The sequence below is a fragment of the Rana temporaria genome, chromosome 3 (genome assembly GCF_905171775.1).
Source record: "Rana temporaria chromosome 3, aRanTem1.1, whole genome shotgun sequence".
Taxonomy (NCBI): Eukaryota; Metazoa; Chordata; class Amphibia; order Anura; family Ranidae; genus Rana; species Rana temporaria.
In genome coordinates, this window is record NC_053491.1 from 421504082 (window position 1) to 421515573 (window position 11492).

At 42.2% G+C, this 11492-nt stretch overlaps 1 protein-coding gene across 2 annotated transcripts in view; it reads left to right on the forward strand.

Moving 5' to 3' along the window:
* The window catches only part of SLC39A14 (solute carrier family 39 member 14), a 43065-nt gene extending 32269 nt beyond the window's left edge, over positions 1–10796 (forward strand). For both annotated transcript variants that reach the window (XM_040346161.1, XM_040346160.1), the window contains exons 9-10: positions 3539–3723; positions 7974–10796. In XM_040346161.1, coding sequence (XP_040202095.1) covers positions 3539–3723; positions 7974–8120 — 332 coding nt within the window. In that variant the 3' untranslated portion in view covers positions 8121–10796. The remainder of the gene's footprint in view (positions 1–3538; positions 3724–7973) is intronic.
* Positions 10797–11492: the final 696 nt, after the last annotated feature.

Sequence of the window (11492 nt, forward strand, 5' to 3'; positions counted from 1 at the left end):
TCAGTTGAAAGAAAATGTATGTTTATGTCTGAGAGAGGAAGGATGAAAAAAAAAATCCCTCCAGAAGTAAAGGTTGGCTGAGTTTACAGTGAGTATAGAAAATAATCACCCCCCTTTTTTAAAATAAAGTTTTGTTGCTTTGCAGTCTGAAATGAAGACGGTTTTGTTTTATCCAGCTGTATTTACTCAGTACAACTTTTAACATTCAAGTGAAAGATAGAACACCAACATGTCAAAACAAAAAATTCAAAAACCGATTTACTGAGTTGGGAAAAGGATCGCCCCTCCTTCTTAAAAATGACTTGTTAACTCAATTGGGTGTAGCTGATCACCTTCTTAATGGCACACAAAGCAATTTGACTTTCAACTGTGATCAGCTGTGGTCATGTTGATTAGTTTAGGATGAAAAGAGCTTTCCTGGAGCATTCCATGTCCCTGGTAGTGCAACTGAAGCAAACAATCAACTATGGTTGGCAAGGCAATGTCAAAAGATCTCTGGGATAACGTTTTGGACAGGCACAAAGTCAGGAGATGGATACAAAAAAAATTCAACACATTGATATCTATTATTAAGTAGAAGGTATTTGGTACACAGACCCTCTCTAGGTCAGGATGTCGCTCCAAACTGGATAAAAGAGCCCAAGGAAACTGGTCAGCGAGGCTACCAAAAGGCCTACAGCAACTCTGAAGCAGTTGCAAGAATTTATGACAAAGAATGGTCAATGTGTGCATGTGACAACAATATCACCCATTCTCCACAAATGTGCCTTTTCATCCGAGGGTTGCAAGAAAAAAGAGCTTTGCCAAAAAGCACCTTGAAGATTCTGAGGCCACATGGAAAAGGTGTTCTGGTCAGATAAGATGAAAATTAAAGTATTTGTATAGTCATTTTTTTCGCACAGGGGAATCTCAGCTTAAAGCGGGGGTTCACCCTATTAAAAAAAAAATTTTTTTTTTTTTTATTCTACCATTACATTCGGCATCGTAGCGCGAGCTACAGTATGCCGGTCTTAAATTTTTTATCCCCGTACTCACTGTGCTATTGATCATTGAAGATTCCGGGGAATGGGCGTTCCTATGGTGAGAGAAGGTGATTGACGGCTGGCCCTGGCACGTCACGCTTCTCCGGAAATAGCCGAAATAGGCTTGGCTCTTCACGGCGCCTGCGCATAGCCTGTGCGCAGGCGCCGTGAAGAGCCGAGACCTACTCCGGCTGTCTTTGGGGAGCGTGACGTGCCAGAGCCGGCCGTCAATCATCCTCCCTCTCCATAGGCACGGCTATTCCCCGCGGGAGTCGGAATCTTCAATGATCCATAGCACAGTGAGTACGGGGATTAAAAATTTAAGACCGGCATACTGTAGCTCGCGCTACGATGCCGAATTTAATGCTTTAATGATGTTAAGGAGGGTGAACCACCGCTTTAAGGCCAAGCAGACGCCGGACCATGCCGAAAAGAAGTCTCCCGCGCACATGCGCGGGAGTGACGACATTGCGGCTCCAGCCACTCACAGCGCTGGAGCCGCTATACCCGGAAGACATGCAGGGGCAACATGTCAGCTACCTCGGCGTGGACCAGGTAAGGTACCGAAACCTCGTTCTAAGGTAAGTATTTCATAATGAGCTAGTATGCGGTGAATACTAGCTCATTATGCCTTTTGCCTTTACAGGTGACCAAAAAAAACATTTTGTTATGGACTATACAACCGCTTAATTTTTTTTTTGGCCTCAACACCAAATGATATGTCTGGAAATTCAATACAGCTCACCATCCTTCAGCTCGCCAACATTCTTACAGTAAAGCATGGAGGTGATAATATCTGTTATGGGGGTGTTTCTCTGCCACAGGGACTGGAGCACTTGTCAGGATAGAAGGAAAAATGAGCACACAGTGGTTGAAGGAGAAAAAGGAGAATGTCCTTGCATGGCCTAGTCAGAGCCCAGACTTGAGCCCCATTGAAAATCTGTGGAATGACTTGACTGCAGTCCACCAACGGTCACCGTCAAATTTAACTGAACTTGAGCAGTTCTGCAAAGAAGAATGGCCAAATATTGCAAAGTTGTTAGACCTACCCCAACAGACTAATTGCTGTAATTAAAGCAAAAGGTGGTTCAACAAAATACTGACATAAGGGGGTGATCCTTTTTCCAACTCTGTGATTTCTTGTGTTTGGATGTTATCCAGCTGTACTAACTCAGTGCAACTTATAACACAAAAACTGTGCCTGTCTTCAATTTCAGGCTGCAACGCGGCTGTGGTTATTTAAAATGGGAGTGATTGTTTTCTATACACTCTGTAGGTTTTTTTTTTTCCTACCAGTTTCTCTGCCGATCTCTCCTGGGTAATTTTGGCTTTCTTAGCCTTTAACCGCAGTCCTGCTGTACAGCCCACTCTTCGCCTATAGATTAGGGTTCTCCTGACACTCGTATAGGGGCTGAACTGACTCCTTCAACAAGGACTGCTAGCTGTGGCCCCTCTGACCCTTTCTGTGAGACCCTCTGTCTCTTGTCTTCTGGCTGGGGTTCCTCTGACCACTCAGTGAGACCCTCTGTCCCTTGGCTAATGGCTGGGCCCTCTGACCCCTGGATGATATTTTTATTCTCCCACATTGGGAGCGGTCTCCAACTGGGAGCTCAGAGCTATCCTCAGACCTGAGTATATAAGGACCCTGCACACCTGTGTACTCAGACAGATTGCAGGCATCTAGCAAAACCTGGACACAGGATTGAAAGATCCAGAACTGCAGAACCTGGAGAAAACTATAAAAAAAAGCTTTCTCCACTTAGAAATGATAGTCCTGAACCTTGCATTAACCCTTAATGCAAATCTTGTGTCACACTTTTCAATATTCTCACAGTGACAGTGCCTCACACTGCATTGTCTCACCCCCTAAATACATACTTGAGAACAAGAAACTGGACCTACTACAGTTTTGGTTGTAGACTGAAGATATATTGCAAAATATGGTAAGACTAGGGACCTGTTACTTGAGGGTAGTAAAGAGCCTTCAGCCCTAACAAATCGGTGCCCCAACTCCCGCTACATACTGCTTGAGTTTGAGGGCCAACCAGTACCAAGGGGTTGGACATTGGGCACCTGGGCCTGTAGAATATAGTAGTAATGTGATCATATAATGTTCAGTGTCAACAAAGAGTGTTAAAAAAATGCATAGTGATCAGTGGTGAGCTCATGGAAGGAGGTGTACTTTTGTACATTGTGATATATAATTTTATTATGTTCAGAGGTAAAGTTCTTCTGGGACGTATATAATCAATTATGTTTGTTCTGTGACAGCATTGCATATAATAAATATTTAGTGTGGTTTGGTGTAATTGAACCATGTTCAGCAGCTGACCTTTTTATCTAATAAAACAAAAAACATAATAAACCCATTTCCTTCATAAGCCTGCTGTAAACTTGAAACGTTTTAACCTCACAATGTTCTTCAGAACTAAAGTTCATTGTCCTTTCGTATGAAATTATTTTGTTTCCCCTCAGAATGTGTTCATTTACTGTAATCTTTTGTGTTTTTGTTGCAGGTGATTTTGTCATACTGCTAAATGCCGGAATGAGCATTCGCCAGGCTCTTTTCTTTAACTTCCTGTCTGCCTGCTGCTGCTATTTGGGTTTGGGCTTTGGAATCCTAGCGGGCAGTCACTTCTCTTCCAACTGGATCTTTGGCTTGGCAGGAGGGATGTTTCTGTACATTGCACTTGCTGACATGGTGAGCACAAACAAGCAGTAACCTTGTCCTGTCCTATTAGGTGCCATGGAAGGACCTCATTTTCCAAGAAATGTTTTGATGAATCAATAAGTATGCAGCCAAGCTTTCATTTTATCTTCTAGTTATTGGGCACCTTCCTGGAATATATTTAGTCACAACTGATAATGCATTTTTTTTATTTTATTTTTTTATCGCCCCTTTTTACTGACTGAACAACTATTCACTTTTAACTAACATTTCAAGATACCAAAACTCCTCCCCCTTTTTTTTGAATCTCATTATTTGAGAGATTTTCTGTTTTATTATGCTGCTCGGTATTGCTACACAATGGTTATGCTAAGCAATATAAAGTGTATGGGTTTTTTAGGCCGACTGAAAATTATGACATCCATATGTGACTGATACTTCTAATGCCGCGTACACACGACAGTTTTTAATGGTCTAGAAAAAACTGAGGGCCAGATTCATGTACCTGCGCTGCGGCGTAACGTAACTCATTTACGTTACACCGCCGCAACTTTTCAGCGCAAGTGCTTGATTCACAAAGCACTTGCCTGTAAACTTGCGGCAGCGAAACGTAAATCTGTCCGGCGCAAGCCCGCCTAATTCAAATGGGGCGTGTGTCAATTAAATTAAGCGCGCTCCTGCGCCGAACGTTCTGCGCATGCTCCGTGTGAAAATTTCCCGCCGTGCTTTGCGCGAAATTACGGCGCCCCGACGTGTTTTTTGAACGGCGACGTGCGTAACGCACTTTCATATTCCCGGACGTCTTGCGCAAAAAAAAATAAAAAATTAAAATTCGACGCGGGAACGACGGCCATAGTTTAACATGGATGGTCTAATTTTACACCATCTAAATAGCACTCTTAACTTTATGACGGGAAAAGCCGGCGTAAGTGAATGCGACGAACGCGCGTACCTTCGTGGATCGCCGTAAACGGATAATTTGCATACCCGACGCAGGAAAACGACGCAAACTCCACCCATCGGCCGCCGGAGAATTACACCTACGATCCAAAGGCGTACGAAGCCGTACGCCTGTCGGCTCTATGCCAAAAGCCATCGTATCTTGGTTTGAGGATTCCAAATCAAGATACGACGCGGCAAATTTGAAAATACGCCGGCGTATCAGGAGATACGCCGGCGTATTTCTGCTGTGAATCTGGCCCTATGTTTTATTCAACCCGATTATTATTAAGCCGGCCTTGCCTACACACGATCGTGAAAAAAAATGCTCTAGCAAAGAGCGGTGACGTACAACACGTATGACGGCACTATAAAGGGGAAGTTCCATTCGGATGGCGCCACCCTTGGGGCTGCTTTTGCTGATTTCGTGTTAGTAAAAGTTTTGAGAGACGATTCGCGCTTTTCAGTCTGTTACAGCGTGATGAATGTGCTATCTCCATTCCAAATGCTAGTTTTACCAGAACGAGCGCTCCCATCTCATAACTAGCTTCTGAGCATGCGTGTTATTTTCACGTCATAAAAGCCCACACACGACCATTTTTTACGACGCAAAAATTTACAGCATGTTCTAAATTTTGAATGCCCGTTTTTAACGTCGCAAAAAATGCTCTGGAGCCCACACACGATCGTTTTTAAAGCGGGGGTTCACCCTATCGACGAAAAAAAATTTTTTTTTTCTTTTACCTTAAAATCAGGCATTGTAGCGCGAGCTACAGTATGCCTGTCCCGAATTTTTTACCCCCGTACTCACCTTGCAGTCGTCCATCGAAGATACCGGGGAATGGGCGTGCCTATGGAGACGGAGGATGATTGACGGCCGGCTCTGGCGCGTCGCGCTTCTCCGGAAATAGCCGAAATAGGCTTGGTCTTCACGACGCGTGCGCATAGCCTGTGCGCAGGCGCCGTGAAGAGCCGAGACCTACTCCGGCTGTCTTCGGGGAGAGTGACGTGCCAGGGCCGGCCGTCAATCATCCTCCCTCTCCATAGGCACGCCCATTCCCCGCGGGAGCCGAAATCTACGATGTCCGAGTACAAGGTGAGTACGGGGTTAAAAAAATCGGGACAGGCATACTGTAGCTCGCGCTACAATGCCTGTCTCGATGGTAAAATGTGTCGGGGGGGGGGGGGGGGGGTGAACTACCGCTTTAATGACATTTAAAAAATTTAATTTTTTTTACTTTTGTGAAAAACGGTCTTTTTAAGGCTGTACTCCAGGCAGATATAAAAGACACAACTTAATGCAGCCCCGTTATTCCTTAATTCATCATTAGTAGTAATTTATAAACACCAGTAACTACCCACATTTATCCGGATATCAACATCTTGCAGTTCGTTTCCTATATCATGTACTAACAAGGATCATGCCGATAGGAGGAGAGAGAGCAGAGCGGCGGAGAGATGAGTTAATCAGGCTTTAGCTTTTCATTCACTGGACTGAGAAAAATCTAAACAGAAAAAAATATGGACAGAAATAAATTGATAGGACATATACATTTTATATGGGGCGTTGGTGGCCTCCCTGGAGTTTAGATTTAAACAGGGCTGAATTATTGACTGTATAATTAGTCTCTGATGTGGCCCAAGCACGTGCATATTTTCTATACCAGATTGAAGACACATCCAGGTAGTGAATGGAGATTAAGGTGACAGCCCTGGAGCGTTCACCTTCATATTTAGCAAAATCAGCTGCCACATGACTATCCTCATCCGGTTCCCTGTAGGTATAAAGATGGCTCTATTCCCATGATCCAAACGGTACTTTCCCTGCTCTCATCCTGCATAAACTGTATCGGGATTCATACACTATAGTGGTGCTTTCCTGTACCAAAGAAAAGGGGAAACGTTTGCTTTAGCCATTCAAATTTCTCCTTTCTAAATGTGCTGTGCATAGGATACATTGTTACTTTGTGCGTGAAACTCAACAAAAATAGTTGAGTCATTCAACGTCTTTTTTTCCCCCTAAATTCATGTATATAAATCCTACTATGTCTAGGACAGATTGTTACATTGCATGTGAAACCCAACAAATTGTTTAATTTTAACATCTTTTTTTTTTTTGGGCTCAGTTATATAGAGCATGAAACATAATTTCATTAAAAAAACTCTCGGCTTATTGTGCACACAGCTCCACCTACTGGCCGATTTGCGGTATTTCAGAACTTCCTGTGGAAATTCTATGAATAATCTGTTTCACAAAAAGGACCATTCATTCCGCTCCTGAAAGGCATGGCTCTTGGAGTGATTTACAGTTTAAATACCCCACGTCTTAGGTCTCTGCAGGTTATGGCCTGAAGCAGAACAATGTGGCTATTTATTTAGATATAAGCTACAGAAATGCAAAAATCAGGCAAAACTCTTCAAAAGCAATGCGGTTTCCAGGTCTAACGCATAATGTAGCTTGGACACTGAAAGTTGATGCGTTTTTTTTTTATGCTTTGCACAAGATGTACCCTTGTGCATTTTTCAGTCCAAGCAAAATTCGTAGACCTAAGAAATGTAATTGTTTTGTAGTAGAAATCATTTTTACAGGTAGACTCTGCCCCTGCTGTATTCGTGTAGTGGTCTCCCCCCCCCCCCCCCCCCTATTTCCAATCAATTAAAAAAAAAAAAAAAATGATGGGGCCCACACACGATCGGTTCGTCTGATGAAAACGCTCCATCAGACCGTTTTCATCAGACTCATGTACGTGGTCGTACTTAATTTACTGATTCCTATGCAAGGGCTTTCTGGCAGCAGGATCCTACTTTAAAAACAATATACACCTTACGGTCAGTAAAGATTTCTATTTTTAACCATGCATTTGAATGCATAAAAGTACAGATCCATAAAGATCTTCTAATCACTAGCTCAAATTTACATGTTTATATGCAAAAAATTCTGATCATGAAGTTATTTTGATTTTACAGTTCCTTACACAGTGCAATTTTACCAATATAGGTGTTCTAATTTGACCCTTGTGGTTGAAGGCCTTTTGGAGATACTGATCCTCAAAGTTCACTGCAGAAGCTCTGATATCGTTGTCCTTTTGACAGCCTTTAAATTCCTGCTGCAAGAGCTCTGAGAGGGGAGACCATGGCTACCAAGGGGGGAGTTTGCCTATAGTTCTATTTTAAGAAAAAGGTTTGAACCCTATAAAATTAAAAAAATTATATAGAAAAATTAGCAAGATTGGAATATAACTTCTACTCCATTTCTTGAGATTAGCTGCCTGTTTGTTGGTAAAGAAATCAATCGGTTGACCTGTTGGAATCCATCTTGATTGCTCTCTTTTTGTCTTTTCTAGTTCCCTGAGATGAATGAAGTAAGTAAGGAGGATGAAGAAGGAGGTCGACCCCTCACCCCTTTTCTCATACAGAATGCTGGCCTTCTCACTGGCTTTGCCATAATGCTGCTGCTTACAACATTCTCGGGTCAGATTCAGCTGGGATAGCCCGGGTGACAGAGGCCGACAAGTCCTTGATTTGACATCCTTAATTTTGCTTCAAGGACAGAAGAATGGTGACCTAAATGACCAAAGGGAGAGGGATGTTTATGGCAACATTCGTTTCTCATATGTATGGAGGCAAAGCACCAGATATTGGCGTGTGGTGATACAGCTGACTCCACCTCACAGAGCGGTAACCTTTTTAGAATTTATATAGGTTATTCTAGCCATCATGCCTATGAAGATTCTGCAGGGGACAACCGACCTACCAGTTCCATGTCACATTATGGCATATAGATGCAATCATGTTTCTCATTTTGGACATAATGTATTAATTATTTGCAGCTCTTGCCAGCCAGATAACTTGCCGATTTCTACACCCAGCATGCCATCACCTGCGCCAATAATCGCCCGCTCTCCAGTTGCAACAGTCTCTGTAATGGAGATGACACTGTATTTCAAAGACTGTTTTTAGAGAGTTTATCATATTGATAAGTGGTTTATATTCCTCCAATATATGGACCAAATCAACTAAACAAAATTTGGGGTAAATGTTTTTTCCCCCCACTCTACACCCTTTAAAAAGGCAAATGATCTCATCTCCCATCCAGACTGTAATGAATAGAACTTCATTTATTTTTTATTTTTTCATAATCCGTTCCGTTACTGTTTACCTGGCAATGTATTTGCATTGGTTTCCCGCTGATAAGCTGACCAAGAGGTACCAAGCCTTGGCCGAGGACAGCTGTCCAACACTGACCAGCCCTCTGGTTCCTCCTTGCTGCTGCTTCCTTGACACCCAATAGTGTTTTTTTTTTTATTTATCTTGAAGAACAATAGAGGAGGAGAAACCAAGAAGCTGATATGTATGTGTGATACACTAAGTGCAGTGCAATAATCCCAGATGGCAATAGAACTCTTGAATAGCACACCTATTAATGTCGGAGGCCAGCATTGGCTTTGATTTGCACACTGACACTGTGCTCGTGCGTGCGTGCGTGTGTATGACTTATATATATATTTAATGTCTGTGGGAATAATACAAGCCCAGAATTAGAACTCTAGATAATACTAGAATAGCACAGTTAAGGAATGTAGAATGGATGTGTGTTTTTGTTGCTAAAGTAGCATAGTCCAGTGCTCCCCTCTTTTACTGCCACTCTTCCCTTAGGTGAGCTCATTTTCCTAAAGAGGAACTCCAGGGACTAATATTTTTATTTAAAATATAGCGGTGACACAGAACTTGCTAGGTTTAGCCATTTTCAGAACATAGAAAAACTGTTAGTACAGTATATATGAACTTTCTAAGGCTAACCTTGCCCGTTAGATTTCTTTTATTCAGCCAAGAGGGCAGAATGAGAAAAAAATGATGTGTATTCCCCCATCGATGGTAAACGGCATGGATGGAGGAATCCCCCCAGCCAACTATTGGATTCTGACTGCTGCTACACCCGAAGCTGTCAGTATGTCCAGAAGAAACTGCTTCCGATTGGCTGCAGTCGCTATTCGACTGACAATTTTTCACCTGGCTCTTTTTGCGAGCTAGGTGGTGCCGACAGCTAATTTGACAAACTCTTCTTCTAAAGCGCACTTCACCCTGCATATCCATTCCCTCCCCACAGCCCTCTTTCTTGCTGCCACTTGAAAGTTTGGGTGGGGTGGCGGGGTTCTGTGCATGCTGTAGAGCTGCCAGTTCTAGTATAGGGGCACTTTATTTACCTGCAATGTTTTTTGTGCATGCACAGAAAATGCCACGCATTCACAGATGTAAAGCACACTGCATTCTGGGATAGCTGTGCATATGTACAGTGGGCCCAGCCTAGGCCAAAAAGCAAGAAGTGCAGCACAAATACCCAAAGGCACACTTTTTTTTGTATTATTCTTATTTTTTTTCCCCACTTCTTCTTTTTTTTTTTTTTTTTTTTTAAGGGGGTTAAAAAAAAAAGGTTCTGCTTTTTAAAGAGGAATGCTGGTCAAAATGTCTTTATACTCTGGTAACTGCTTTTGGTACCAGCAGGGACTGTTTTTGTCCATGTGCACAATACTGTTCACATAGGTGTGAGACTATTTTCTCAGCCTGTACATTATATATCTAAGAAGATGCAACTTTTCTTCCTGAAATATATGTGGGCTGACCAAAAACTTTCACATCTCCTACCACCCCCCACCTCCCCCCTATGAATTATGACCCTTTCACCTGCAGATTAAAAAAAATGTGTCTGTCAATAATTATGGAAGCGAATACAGATTGTGCCCATTGTAAGACATGGGGCGGTTTATGCTTAATCAGGTTTTCATCACGGTCTGTATCCCTGCTAGGGAGATTCACTCTTTCAATTTGTCTTTGTGACCACTGAGACTGGAATTAATTGAAAATACAACCTTTAGAGTTGTCACTAGGTCAGGAAAAAAGGTGGATAAATCTTCTGGTAAGGTCACTTGTTTTAGTACCAACAATCTAAGAGGGGAGTTTCTTTTTACTTCCTGTTGTGTATACACAACAGGAAGTAAATGTTACTCTCCCCAGTGTGACAGATGGATTTAAAATAAAATTTAATAAAGTTTTTGACTTTTTTTACATATACTTGTTTACAACACAAAATAACAGGTGTTAAAAACATTTATATAGTATATGACTACATTTAAAATTTGGGATTTTCCTGGAGCTCTTTTTTTATGAAAAGCATATTTTTAAATGAGATGGAGAATCTTCCTATCCCCAAAAATGACAAGTGTTTAATCTGCTCTTCTTCTTCCTTTTTATTTTTTTTTAGGTCACTCCCCCCTACCCCCCCCCCCCCCCATCCTTTTTTTCAAAACGGTCAAGTCTGAGTAACACAACATTTCCGTGTGGTCAGTCTGGGTCTCTTTCTGGTCTATATTGGTGTTTACATGGGAATCCAGGTTCCAATATAAGTTGGAACTTGGTACAAAGCAAATGTCCCCATCCCCCTGCATCCCCTGTGGCAGTACAATAAGGGAGCACTATGCATTGGATTCTCTTCTTCTGAAACTCCCATCTCAGGTTCTGATAATAAAAACTTTTAAAAACCGATGCTTTGTGTTGTTTTTGAGCCATCATGCTGTGAAAGGATTGCCGGTGTACACGACTATCGAAAATAATATCTCTAAATCCCTATCGGGCTCCAAAAAACTTCAGCTGCAGCACTGTCTATGTGACCACTGCAGCAGCAGGGAAATGTCACGGCTGCACTGAATCTGTAGAACGTGTATGTACATCAATCTCCTGCTCAGACATTTGTCTTGTGTGGCATGATTTAGAATTATTATTTTTTTTTTTTTTATGAAATTCTGCTAGTGTATAGCAAGCCTTGTTTTTTTTCCCTCCATCCACGCAAAATGAGGGGATGGAAGAAT